General features: G+C 38.4%; 2 protein-coding genes across 2 annotated transcripts; one reads left to right on the top strand and one right to left on the bottom strand.

The window, feature by feature from the left end:
• Positions 1-228: 228 nt before the first annotated feature.
• On the top strand, positions 229-1,167 carry LOC134244449 (uncharacterized). The gene has a single exon (XM_062726711.1). The coding sequence runs from the start codon at positions 229-231 to the stop codon at positions 1,165-1,167; it is 939 nt and encodes a 312-aa protein (XP_062582695.1).
• Positions 1,168-5,925: 4,758 nt separating this feature from the next.
• LOC134244448 (uncharacterized protein K02A2.6-like) lies at positions 5,926-7,584 on the bottom strand. The gene has a single exon (XM_062726710.1). It carries the CDS (start codon positions 7,582-7,584, stop codon positions 5,926-5,928), a length of 1,659 nt encoding a protein of 552 aa, XP_062582694.1.
• Between the last annotated feature and the right edge of the window lie 6,485 nt (positions 7,585-14,069).

Below are 14,069 nucleotides of genomic sequence, written 5' to 3'. Positions count from 1 at the left end.
TTTATTAGGGGAAGAGGGTGTATAGACCAAATTTTTGCCATTCGTAACATTATAGAACAGTGTATTGAATGGCAAATGCCACTGTACATCAATTTCATTGATTTTAAGAAAGCTTTTGACAGTGTGCACAGGGAAACACTTTGGAAAATAGTAAGAGTATACGGAACACCAGCAAAGATCTGCAACATCATGAAAACATTTTATTCAAACTTCGAGTGTAGTGTCATCATGGAAAATGGAATATCGGGTTCCTTCAGTGTAAAATCTGGAGGATGCATACTATCACCAATTCTCTTCCTTATGGTCATTGATTGGATCCAAAGAAACACCACACATGACAAAATGAGGGGTATCCAATGGACAATGTTCAGTCACTTAGAAGACCTGGACTTTGTAGACGATCTGGCAGAAGTATCAGGAAACATCATCCACTTACAAGAAAATACTGATAAATTAAACTCCTTTGCCAAACAAACTGGGCTTAACATCAATGCCAAGAAGACCAAGGTAATGACAATCAATGCACCAGAACCTGTCACATTAAATGGAGAGGCACTTGAGGAAGTTGAGGACTTCACCTACCTTGGCAGTATCCCAAGTAAGGACAACGGCACTGGTAAAGACATAAAATCACGTCTCAGTAAAACACAGATAGCATTTGCCCAACTTCAGCCCATCTGGAAGTCAAACAACTACAGTCTGAGAACAAAACTCCAACTTTACAACAGCAATGTCAAATCAGTTCCCCTGTATGGGTCTGAATGCTGGCGTGTTGTTGACAGCGACATGAGAAGAGTAGAGGCATTCCACAACAACTGTCTTCGAAAAATCAACCGTATCTTCTGGCCAAACAAGATCTCTAACAGAGACCTGCACAAGAAAAGCAAAAGCACGAGTATAACAACAGAAATCAAGCAAAGAAGAATGAGATGGCTGGGACTCGTGATGAGAACGCCCCAGGGCAGGATACCCAAAATAACCTTACATTGGACACCATCTGGAAAGAGGAAGCGAGGTAAACCACGAACAACATGGAGAAGAACCAGAACATCAGAGTTAGAGGAAATGGGCTACTCGTGGGGGCAGGTACAGTATGTGGCAAAGGATAGAAGATGGATACAGCTTGTAGAAGCCTTATGTCCTATCGGGGGCAAAGGGGATAAGTAAGTAAGTAAAGAAAGGTCTTGGCACAAGGAATACACATGTGGAATATAAAGTCATAGCTCCACTAAATCAAAAGTTATGGACAAGGTTCAAGTTTTTGCAGACAAACAGACCAACAGACAGACAGACGGAAGGACACGATAAAAACTATATAACCCCGAACCTTCGTTTACAGGGGCATAAAAAATAAATTTGACTCGCAATAGAGCAAATTCACTCCTGTATAATATTATGTTATTGCATTCCTGTTCATGTTTCACATCAATTCATTTATTTGTTATTACATTTCATATTTTAATCAACATTTCTACAAACTTTCATTGTTTTGATGGAAAGAACATTAATTTTTACTTTTTACTTAGTTTTGGTGAATGACTGCTAGATGCAGACAGCGAGTCAAACACGTGAAAATGGCGTCAGGTGTTTGATTAATCATGTATAAGGAAAGAGCATAGGCGAAAGTTTTTGAAGACCTTTTTTTAATACAAGAAATTTCTGTTGATACTAACATCTACCTTAATTGATGGTGAACACTTTTCAGTCTCCACGAAACCCACCGATTCCCATCTATATCGTATGCCGACTAGCTGTCATCCCCCAAACACATTTAAGGGTGTGCCTAAGGGTCTAGCCACTAGAATCCAGCGCATTTTTCATCACTTGCCAAATATAAGGAACAAAGTGGTCTCCTAAAATTCCACATATGCAAGAGAGACTGCAATGCCCGCATCGTACAAATTGCCATCAATCGGACATGACAGACAAAACCTATGTATAAATTACGCTACAGGGAGAAAGACAACAGCGGCAGGGTCCCTCTGGTAACTACATGTACATTATCATCCCGTCCTTAAGAACCTCAGCGGTATCCTTAAAAAGAACCTGCCCTCAACAAATTTCTTTTACGAACCGTGTTCAGCTTTAAGGTTTTATTTGTTGTTAAACGTCTCTCTCTCGAGACTTTTTCGCTCATATGGAAATTTTCCCCATCACTTGACGTAAGAGGGCTATAAATTTTGACCTATACTCGGCATTTAGGGCCATTGTACAGTGAGGGGCATTTTTCGTGCCAGCACCTACTGCGACAAAAAACCTCGGTTTAATCCAAAGGTCCACGCCCCAAAGTGGTAATCGATTCCATGACGTCAGGATCAACTCCTTACTCCTCTGCTCTAGAGCAGACGCACCAACAACTCGGGCAACCGTTCTTAATGGTAAGATAGATCTTTCGGTACTATGAAGTATTTACAGGCATGTTTCTTTGATTGTATTGCAGTCTTGCGGACCCTAGAACCGAAGTAACCAACTTCTGATTAACATACAAAATTGCAATGTGTTGTGTTTTTCGATTCAGTGTTTGAATTAGTAGTAAATTAATAAATCAAAATTCGAGATCGATGCATTAGTATGTTGACCTAAGTTTGTGTATTACATAATTTACCATGTTTTACCCAAAATGTTCTGCGCATTGAACCCTCTGAGGTTGCAGAACATGAAATATCGACAATAATATAAAGGGCACTGCCCACTTCTTCTGTACACTGCACCTTCTGAGGTTACAGACGAAAAATATCAGAAATAATAAAAAGGGTACTACCCACTTGTCGCAAAATTATGAAAAGAAGAGGAAAAACTACGAGAAGTATTGTTAATTTTAATTACATGTATTTGATTTATATTTCAAAACAATGTCGTGCATCAATAATAATCTTCATAAACATCCTGAGAGTATAGTGAACTTGTATGTATATGTGTACACGAAAAAGATGTATAGTGAATATCAAAAAATTTGACCTACAGGAGAGAATAATTTTTCTAGACAAAGTCAGATTTCAAAAGTAGTGTCCTTGAGTTGTTTTCAATCGTATTTATACCCCACGCAACAAGTTGCGTGAGGTATAATGTTTGACCCGTCGGTCAGTCAGTCCTGTTTTTTTGTCAGCCCAACTCCTCATAAACCGCTGCACAGAATCTGGACAAACTCTGCAGATATTTAGCACACAATTTGTAGATTTGCATATTACTAGGAAATTCCGATTCCTGTATTTTTTTCCGGGAATTTCGGCAATTTTCAGCTTAGATTTTTGGCCATACCTTGAATATAGAGATGAAAAGTTTGTCAGCGCAACTCCTCATAAATTGCGCCACAGAATTTGGTCAAGCACACATTGTGTAGATGTGCATTTTACCAGGAAATTTCGATTCCTTTTTTTTCCAGGAATTTCGGCACTTTTCAACTTAGACTTTTTTGGCCATTCCTTAAATCCAGAGATGAACATTTTGTCAGCGCAACTCCTAACAAGGGCACCGCTAAGCGGAGCATCCCCTCGCGACAGGAACTTCACTGGAAATGGCAATAAATTCTCTCGAGGGACGTTAAACATGTTCAAGATTGATAGTACAATGTATTTTGTTTAATGCCCTTCTCAGGAATTATTTGCTCATATGAAGGCTTGCCGGTCAGAAGAGCTGCACATTCCTAGTATAATTATAGACACTGACAGCCATTGAGCAGTGAGGGCCTTTTTGTGCCAGCATCTATTGGGACATAGGCCCTCGGTTTACATGGTCTCATTCGAAGGATCAGTCTCCACGTCGCACGGTGCATGGGATTCAAACCGGCAACATTAGGATCACCTCCCATACTTTTGACAAAATTATTAGTGGGGTGTTGTTGTTGATCCAAATTTTTTTTAACAAAATGCAGTGCATAGCATCTTTGTTGGGGGGGGGGGGGGGGGGGCACAACAAGGATACCTACTTTGGGGTGATAAAGTTTAATACAACATATTAAAAAGTTTTTGAGCACAATTTATTTTTTTAACAAAATTATCGGGGGTGGGGGTGTCTATTTTTAACAAAAATCAAATTGCATAGAATTTTAGTCGGGTGGGGGCGGGGGGCATAATATGCATACGTAATTGGGCAGTTTCCCTTATACCTAGCAGAAACATATCACGTATGCTACAGTACATGTATAAGTTTCAGTAATTTAAATTATTTACCTACGGTACCTATTAAAGTTCATTATTTTCTCACAGTTCCAGGCAATATGCATTTTTAATAAAAATGTACATCGAGAGGTTAATTGAACTTGTGGATTGCATTTACAGCTTTCAGGAATAACGTTTACCCCAAATTCCCAGACACTTGTTCGAATTGGTAATGAAACTGCAACGTTCATCAAATTCTTTTAATCTGGTTCCCACAGACTCGACACGGCTTTTAAACTGGTTCCCTAACGGAAATGATTATTGTCAACTCGTACATAAAATGTCAAGGTTTCGAGACAGGTACAACGCGATATCTGAAGAAATATACCATCAATGAATTTGAAAATGAATAGGCTTCGTCCTTTTACACTGCCACACAAGTATGTAAACGCCGAGAGTGGTTAATGCAAAGGATCTCTGTCAATCTTGCCCACAAATGATTATTGTCAACTCGTACATAAAATGTCAAGGTTTCGAGGCAGTAAAAACGCGATATCTAAAGAAATATTTCATCAATGAACTTGAAAATGAATAGGCTTCGTCCTTTTATACTGCCACACAAGTATGTAAAGGCTGAGAATGGTTAATGCAAAGGTTCTTTGTCAATCTTGCCCACAAGGTGTAACGAACACACTCACACTAACACACTAACACACACACACATACGCACATTCGCGATGCTATATTCCCTCCGCAACTAGTTGCGCGAGGGGATAATAACCGCTGCACAGTATTTGGTCATACTTTGCAGATAATTATCACACAATGTGTAGTTGTGCATATTTTACCAGGAAATTCTGACTCTTTCACTTTTTGGGGGAATTTCAGCACTTTTCAACTTAGATTAAGGCCATATCTTGAATATAGAGATGAACAGTTTGTCAGCGCAACTCCTCATTAACAACTGCACAGAATATTGTGAAATTTTGCTGACACTTAATATGTAGATGTGCATCAGGAAATTCCGATTCCTTTATTTTTTCCGGGATTTTCGGCACTTTGAGTTTTGGGGGAGCGTGGGGTATGTGAGCTTGCTCACTTTTTTTTTTATTTTGTTTAAAATTTATGAAAGCATCGACTTTTGAGTAAATTTTGACCTAGAATTCCTTCAGGGCAGGCCTTTCCCAAAATTAAAATATTAAAATCTAATAGATTTTGATCTAAGGAATAATTTAGATATTTATTTATATACATCATATTTATGTATGTTTCATATTTGGATAATTACTTTGAAAAGACATAAATGGTAATCTAACCAAGCTCTATGGTAACTGTGATGACTTCAACTTTTCAATCGTCAACTTCCCTTACTTATGTAGTAATATACCCTCATCACTGTATCATTATCAGTTCGTGGGTATGTCATTAAAATGTAGAACCAGTGTTGAGTGATAAATCTTATTTATTCCAGAACGAGACAACATGGTAACACAATAGGTTGTACATAAGATTATTCGTATTTGATTACATCTCCTTTCCTTAGCTGAAATTTATACATTAATCAAATCCATAAAATCAATCAAGTCCTTTCAGTTCAATAAAGTCAATGGTATGGTTTAGAATAATCTAGCACTCATTTCATATATGAAATAAAACAATAATTGACTAGATATTTAAGAAAATTGACTAGCAATTGAACATGGAACACAACCTAAAATTAAGTAAATATATTTATATGTACCAGGTTTCACCTAGTAACACACAGATATGGGATTATTATGCCCTTAGACACAATCTGTGTGACCTAACAAAATCAAACACTTCAGGATCATTCTTGGAGGCGCTTTGGTGTCTTCACAACTCTACCACTCCTGGTTGTAACAATGGATGGATCAGCTTGAGTTAGCTTGGGTTTGTCACGAGTTGTATTTGGTCCGTGAACAGGTTGAATGGGCTTCACATGAGACTTTGGTAAAGGGTCGGGGTTAGCTGTTCTTGGTTTCTCAGGTCCCTTCATGTGTGACGAGCCAGTACTAGTGTTCATGGTGTTTGGATGAGGCTCTGAGGTAATCGGTAATCTTGGCATAGGAGACAACTCTCTAGCAAAAGTTTCTTTGCTTGTCCTCAAATGTCGTCTGTTTCGGCGGTATTCTCGTCCATCTTCTGTCCTGATATTATACGAACGAATATCTACTTGTCCTTGTACAACAGCTTTTTTCCAAGATTTCTCATTTCCTTTCGGTCGTACGCGAACTACATCTCCTTCATGTAACGGTGACAGTTCTTTGGCTCCTTTGTTGTAATAATGCGTTTCTCTTCCCTTTCTATAGCGAAGCTGTTCCTTGACTTTGTCAGCATACCTGGGTTTCAGCATGTTTTCTGAGACAGGTAATAGAGTCTTTGTTCTCCTCCCAAAGATCCTCTGTACAGCAGAATATCCTATATCCTGGCTGGGTGTGTTTCTAAGGTCTAATAATGCTAGGTATGGATCCTTCTGATCAGCAACACTCTTATTTATCAGGCGTTTTATAATCTTCACTGCATTCTCAGCTTTACCGTTGGATTGCGCATAATTTGGTGAAGACGTTACGTGGTTGAATTCATATGTTCTCGAGAATTCAGCAAATTCCTGACAATTAAATGGTGATTCATTGTCTGAGACTAGAGTGTCGGGTATCCCATGTCTTGCTAGGTGAGCTTTCAATTTGCTGATTATGGTACTACCGGTTTTACTATGTAGACGATCAACCTCGAAGTAGTCAGAGTAGTAGTCTACTGTAATCAAGTAGTCTTTGTTCTGGCACTCGAATAAGTCACACGCAATGACTTGCCAAGGTCGAGTTGGAACTCTGTGACTAATCATTGGTTCCTTCACTTGATCATTTGCATACATGTTGCAAGCTTCACATTTACTTATGAACAGTTCAATGTCTTTAGCCATATTTGGCCAGTAAAGGCTTTCTTTAGCTCTTCGTAAGCATCCTTGAATTCCTATGTGAGAATTGTGGATCCTTTCAAGAAGGTGACTGCGTATTTCTCCGGGAACTACAATCCGTTCACCTTTATAAATGAGTCCATTTTGAAAAACAAGTTCCTCACGAAATGGAAAATAAGTCTGAATTTCCGTATGAACTTCTGCCCTCGTCTCAGGCCATCCAGACTTAATCACTCCTTTCAGCATATCCATAGTTTCATCTCTTTCTGTTGCCTTTCTGATTTCCGCAATGCGCTGATCTGACACTGGTAGATACTCCTTATAATCTACATTGTGTACTTCCACAGGGTCCTTTTCTTCTAGGTCCTCTGGCTGAGCTTTAAGATATGCTCTGGATAAAGTATCAGCAAAGTACATTTCAGTACCTCTTTTGTAGAGTACCTCATAGTCAAATTTTTGAAGTCTCAGCAACATTCTTTGTAGTCTCTTTGGTGCACTGTGTAGATTCTTCTTGTGTATTATCTCAAGTGGCTTACGATCAGATTCTACCATAAGTATAATTCTCAAATCTTTCCATTCCGAAGACAACCGCGAGTAGCTCCTTTTCAATTTGAGCGTAATTGCATTCAGTCTCTGTAAGTGATCTTGATGCATACATTATTGGGTGTCCCTCTTGAAGTAGGCAAGCTCCAAGGCCCGATTCAGATGCATCACACTGCAAAACTAGCTACGTATGCTCATCAAAGAATCTCAACACTGGAGTGTTCGACAAAACAGTTTTCACGTCCTTGAATGCTTTACCATGGATATCTTCATCCCATCTGAAATGAGTGTCAGATTTAAGAAGACTTCTTACAGGGACATTGTATTGCCGTCTACTAAGTTGACCTTGAAACCGAAGGTTGATATTTGACTCCCATGGCTGCAGCTTTTGTCAGCAATATCTTTACTCTGCATGGACATCAGTTTTACCTCCAATACACCTCTACAGTTGTAAGAACGCTCGCTTTGTGACTTGAAGACTGGTTTTGAACAAGTCTCGACTGTTATAGATCCATGTCGATAAGAAAATGGTACAACTGATGTTATGAGACTTTTAGACCTGTGTCTCGGCATACTTGATAAACTTTTCTCAGAGCTCAATGGCCTCGAGTGCAAAATAAGTTTGAATTTCGGGCGTAAAACAATATACAATTATCACGTCTGATACGAAAATGCATACACATAAGAATAGAACATTAAGCAAATGTGTCGTTTAGTAAACCAGAGACAATATTTAGACATACTAGGAAGTCAAAGTTCAGGTCAGTTTACATTTACATTAACATTAACGGTAGTCACAAAGAAACAAAGGTTGAAAAAGTCAAAAGTGAAAGCCAAAACAGTAAACCTTATAGAACTCGTAATAATCACAGAGAAAATTTATTTTGCAGAGTGTTTGTTTGTATGATGTTTAACGTCCTTGTCGAGAATTTTTCATTCATATTGAGACGCCACCACTTGTCGGTGGAGAGCTGCAAATTTCCTCCTATACTCGGCACTCAGGGCCATTGAGCAGGGAGGGATTTTTTTTTTCGTGCCAGCACCTACTGCGACACGGGACCTCTATTTATACGGTCTCATCCGAAGGACCGGTCTCTCACAGTGCAATTCAATCCCGAGACGTAAAAATATAAACATCAACTCCTTACTTCGCGACTCTAGAGCAGACGCCGTAACCACTGCGGCATGTGGGCGACTATTTTGCAGAATGTATGAAAGTGGCTAAAGGACTACGTGTGATCTTGTGAGCAGGCTGAAATCAAGAAGGTTGTAATTTACAAGACACGTGGATACTATAAAGAACGTTAGATGAAAAAAAATCGAGATAGACAAGACTATGATGGTGGATTAATCTTCGATGAAGTCTGGATGTACATGTATATAGCATGAGGATCCTGGAGAGCTGATTGCAAATGCAAAATGAAAAATAGCGAAAGTCAGAACACAGACCGAGCTGAAATTGGAGGCAGCCCAAGAGAACGAGGTGTAAAAAACCCAATACGTTAAATCTGTTAAGAGTAAAAGTACAAAGAAGATGACGTATATAGTAGAGTTATAGAAAGAAGACATTAATTTTTAGCTCTAATGGTCAGAGACCAGAAGAGCTTGTGCGATTGTAAGGTGTCCGTCCGTCTGTAAACAAGTTTTCAAAATGCTACTTCTACAGTTTTGGTCTGATTTCAATATAACTTGGCACACAAGCAGACTACACTAAGATACATAAATTGGTGCATCGGATTTTGATTTTGATGAATGGTGTTGCCATGGTTACCAAAAATAGAAATTTCTGTAAAATTCCTTTAGAATGCTACTCCTCCTACAGTTTTCAACTGATTTCAATATAACTTGGCACACAGGTAAACTACACTAAGATACATAAATAAGTGCATCGGTTTTGGTTTCGATGAACCGTATTGCCATGGTTATTAAAATTACAATTTTTGGGGAAACATCTTTAAAACGCTACTCTCCCTACAATTTGGTCTGATTTTAATATAACTTGGTATACAAGTAGACTACACCAAGATACATTAATTAGTGTAAATCATAAATAAATATCCAGGCTCCAAAGTCACCATCTTGGAAATACCACCATATTCAATCAAAGTCTGGAATACAGCTTAAGGACACCCGAACCCTGAAATCTTTGAAGATGAAGACAAGGACCTAGCCGAGCAAGTTTCAAAACTAAACAACAAAAAAGGGAAATCAATGATAATCTGAAAATCCACTCACCATCATTTGCTGCAGATCTTCATAAAACATCCAAAACAAAATCAAGAAAACACAAAACATCAAAACTTAGGAAATTCACTAACTTTTCCCTTATGGCTGACGGAATACATCCAGGATCTTTAATTGTTATAGCCTGGCTGAAAGAGATAATTGAACAATCAAAAAGAAACTGCTGGGAGGAAACTGAGACCAAGAGATACAAAACCCAAGCCTAATATTTGTGCAGGACAAGAGGTCCGGGTAGTCATACTTAATCAGTGTTATACTGTATGGTCAGTGTGGAACTCCGCGCTATACCACTATGAATACCTTGATCTTGATAACCCTTGCACTAATATTGGGTTTTACAAACTGGTCTGAACACTCGTCATGGAAACAGCAACATCTTCTGATTTCAACATCAAACGATCACTACTAGTAGAAAACCAGTAAGTCTTCCAATACATAAGAGCACCTATAAAAATTTATTCATAATCGCCATCCTCATAGCAGGCGATATAGAACTCAACCCGGGACCAAGAAATGCAGAGAAGTCAATTTATCCATGCAGAATGTGTGAACAACCTGCTAATTGGGGAAGTAAAGGGGTATGTTGTGATGGACTCACGACTATGAGTTACTTGAAAGATCTGGACAACGAACAGTGGCATTTCTGTAAATGTGAAAGCATAAACGTGACGACCTTCACATTTGGTAGCTATGAAATCAGCTTTTCCAACCTTTATGAACCACTATGAAATATTGACGTCAGAATGGATTCAACACACACAGACATATTCAGTCCACTAAGAACTAGCAGACCAAAGTTAAACCAGAAGTCTCTGTCGAGACTGTAGCTCTACTGGTTTGAACTTATAACAAAGGATGAGAAAAGAAGCCATTAGACCAAAACTGTAGAAGGAGTAGCATTTTAAAGGAATTTCACAGACATTTCTATTTTTAGTAACAATGGCAACACCTTTCATCGAAATTAAAAACCGATGCACTATTTTATGTACATTATATCTTGGTGTAGTCTACTTGTGTGCCAAGTAATATTGAAATCAGATGAAAACTGTAGGAGGAGTAGCATTTTACAGAATTTTCACAGAAAATTCTATTTTTAGTAACCATGGCAACACCGTTCTTCGAAATCAAAAACCGATGCACTATTTTATGTATCTTAGTGTAGTCTACTTGTGTGCCAAGTAATATTGAAATCAGATCAAAACTGAAGAATGAGTAGCGTTTTAAAGGAATTTCACAGAAAATTCTATTTTTAGTAACCATGGCAACACCGTTCTTCAAAATCAAAAACCGATGCACTATTTTATGTATCTTAGTGTAGTCTATTTGTGTGCCAAGTTACATTGAAATCAGATCAAAACTATAGGAGGAGTAGCATTTTAAAGGAGTTTCACAGAAAATTCTATTTTTAGTAACCATGGCAACACCGTTCATCGAAATCAAAAACCGATGCACTATTTTATGTATCTTAGTGTAGTCTACTTGTGTGCCAAGTTATATTGAAATCAGACCAAAACTGTAGGAGGAGTAGCGTTTTGAAAAATTGTTTACAGACAGACAGACAGACGGACGGACGACGGACATCTTACTATCGCATAAGCTCTTCTGGTCTCTGACCAGTAGAGCTAAAAATGAAAACTGAAAACATCAAAATAGTAAACCAAGTATCAGAGGGAGCTCTAAAACATCAATTACATCGTCGGACGAGAACCCATTTTCAACAACAAAGAAGCAAAACCTAAGAATAATGACAGTTAATTCCTGCAGCATTAGAGACAAGAACCAAGAACTTACAGCTGCAATTGAATATCTGAAGCCAGACGTAGTATGTGGAACAGAGTTTTGGCTCAAAGGTATAAAACCAGGGAAAAATCCGTCACCCGATGCCATCAAGTCAAGTGAAATTTTTCCATCCAACTTCAATGTTTACAGAAATGACAGGGGAACACTAGACGGAGGTGTCTTCATACTAGTGAACAAAAATTTGATATCAGAAGAACAACCAAATCTTATTACGGACTGCGAAATAGAATGGGTGAAAATAAAGTCAAATAAAAACAAAGACATACTCATTTCATCCTTCTACATGCCACAAGAAAATCAAGTGGAAAAGTCTCTAGAGAAAGCAACAAAAACAAAAATGAAAAGCACCATACTACGAGTAGTAGATTTTAATTGCCCAGACATTGATTGGAACAACTTGTCAGCGAAACCTGGCAACGAAAGAGACATCCCACAACTCATAGACACTACAAGCTTTTCTGGCCTTTTCCTGGCCTTACACAAGTACATGACCAACTGACTAGAGAAGATAACATCCTAGACCTAGTATTTACAACGTACAAAGCCTTCCCTTGTAAAATCATCTGTCAGTGTACCCGAGATATCAGATCACAATATAATAATCACAGATTTCGAAATAAAACCATACTACCAGAAAACAAAAGCACGGGAGGTATATATCTACGCAAAGGCAATTTGGGGAAAATTAAACCAATCTTTTGTCATCCTCTCAGAGAAAGTCCTAAATGTAAGATCTCAAGGCGAAAAGATCCACAAGCTCTGTAACACTTTCAAAAGCACCATCCTTAAAAACATGGATGAATTTATACCATCAAAGGAAATAAAATCTAAACACTCTGTTCCATGGCTGACATAAAAGAAAGAAAGCTACTACAAGAAAAAAGCAAGGCTATACAAACAAGCTAGGAAAACAAAGAAGTGGTTAAATAACAAAAGTTTCCAGAAAGAGTGCAAATCAAGACTACGTGAAGCTGAGTGGAACTATGCAAACAACAACATACTAGAAGGCCTAAATAACAACAACACAAAACCGTTTTGGAAGTATGTGAAATCAAAGAAACAAGACTCTTTTGGCATATCCCCCTTAAATTCTGGAACAACACTTGTAACCGACAGTAAAGAAAAAGCTGATTTACTCAACAAACAATTTCAATCAGTTTTCACCAAAAATCAATTGGACCAAATGCCGGAAACAACAAAAACATCCAACCACAACATCAAGGGCATCAAAATCCGCACAGATGGCGTACAAAAGCTCCTCAGTAAGTAAACTCATCAAAAGCCAAAGGACGAGACAACATCCCGAATAAAATTCTTAAAGAATGTGTAGAACAACTAGCCTTAGTCTAGCTACCATCTTTCAACTATCTATAGACACTGGTGACCTTCCTAAAGACTGGCGAGAGGCGAAGATATCATGCATATATAAAAAAAAGGTGATAAACATCTAGCTGAGAATTACAGACCCGTCTCGCTAATATCTGTAAGCTGCAAATTACTAGAACACATTATTTGCAGACACATTCTTAAACATGCAGAGGCCAACAAAATACTCACAATGCTGAACCACTGATTAAGATCATGATATTCGTGCGAAACGCAGCTCATAACAACAATGAACTATCTACTTCAAAATTATGAATAAGGCATCCAAACAGACTTGGCAATATTAGACTTTTCAAAAGCCTTTGACACAGTTCCACATAAAAAGCTGCTACACAAATTAGATCAGTATGGTGTTAAAGGAAATATCCTCCAATGGTTTAACACTTTTCTTACACAAAGGAACATGAGGACTGTAGTCGAAGGCGAGACGTCGAAAGAAGTGCCAGTTGGCTCTGGAGTGCCTCAGGGTACTGTTCTTGGACCCCTTCTCTTCCTCTGTCATATAAACGAGTTGCCCGATGCTTTCAGCTCACAAGTACGTTTATTTGCTGACGACTGCCTTCTTTACCGCCAAATCAAATCATTTAGAGATCACCAGATCCTTCAAAACGACCTCAATGAACTATAGATCTGGGCCAAAAAATAGGGCATGCGCTTTAATGCAAAGAAATGCTATATCATGAGCATAAAACAGAAAACGAACAAGTTCTACACCTTGGATAACCACATACTAGAACAGGTGCAAAAAAAAAACCCCTACCTTGGTACACAGATCTCATCAGATATGAAGTGGTCTACCCATAGAAGTAAGATCACGAAAAGTCTACTCAGTCTACTCTAAGATTTCTCAGGAGAAACCTCTCAAGCTGTACACAACAATGTAAGAAAACAGCCTATACTTCCATGGTTAGATCTACGTTGGAATAAGAGTCTATAGTCTGGGATCCATCCCAACAATCAGACATCGATAAATTAGAAAGAGTACAGCGTAGAGCCATTCGCTTCATCAAAAGAGACTACCGAAGTAGGGAGGAAGGATATATCAACAGAATGGCCACACAACT

This window comes from Saccostrea cucullata, unplaced genomic scaffold (genome assembly GCF_032062105.1).
Source record: "Saccostrea cucullata isolate Sc308-1 unplaced genomic scaffold, CSIRO_AGI_Scuc_v1 ctg359, whole genome shotgun sequence".
Taxonomy (NCBI): domain Eukaryota; kingdom Metazoa; phylum Mollusca; class Bivalvia; order Ostreida; family Ostreidae; genus Saccostrea; species Saccostrea cuccullata.
Note: the sequence above shows the minus strand (reverse complement) of the source record. Positions and strands in the feature narration are given on the sequence as shown.

What these genes read in the sequence shown, in the direction of transcription:
- LOC134244448 (XM_062726710.1), bottom strand. Translation starts at nt 7,584, where the DNA reads ATGGTAGAATCTGATCGTAAGCCACTTGAGATAATACACAAGAAGAAT.
- LOC134244449 (XM_062726711.1), top strand. Translation starts at nt 229, where the DNA reads ATGGAAAATGGAATATCGGGTTCCTTCAGTGTAAAATCTGGAGGATGC.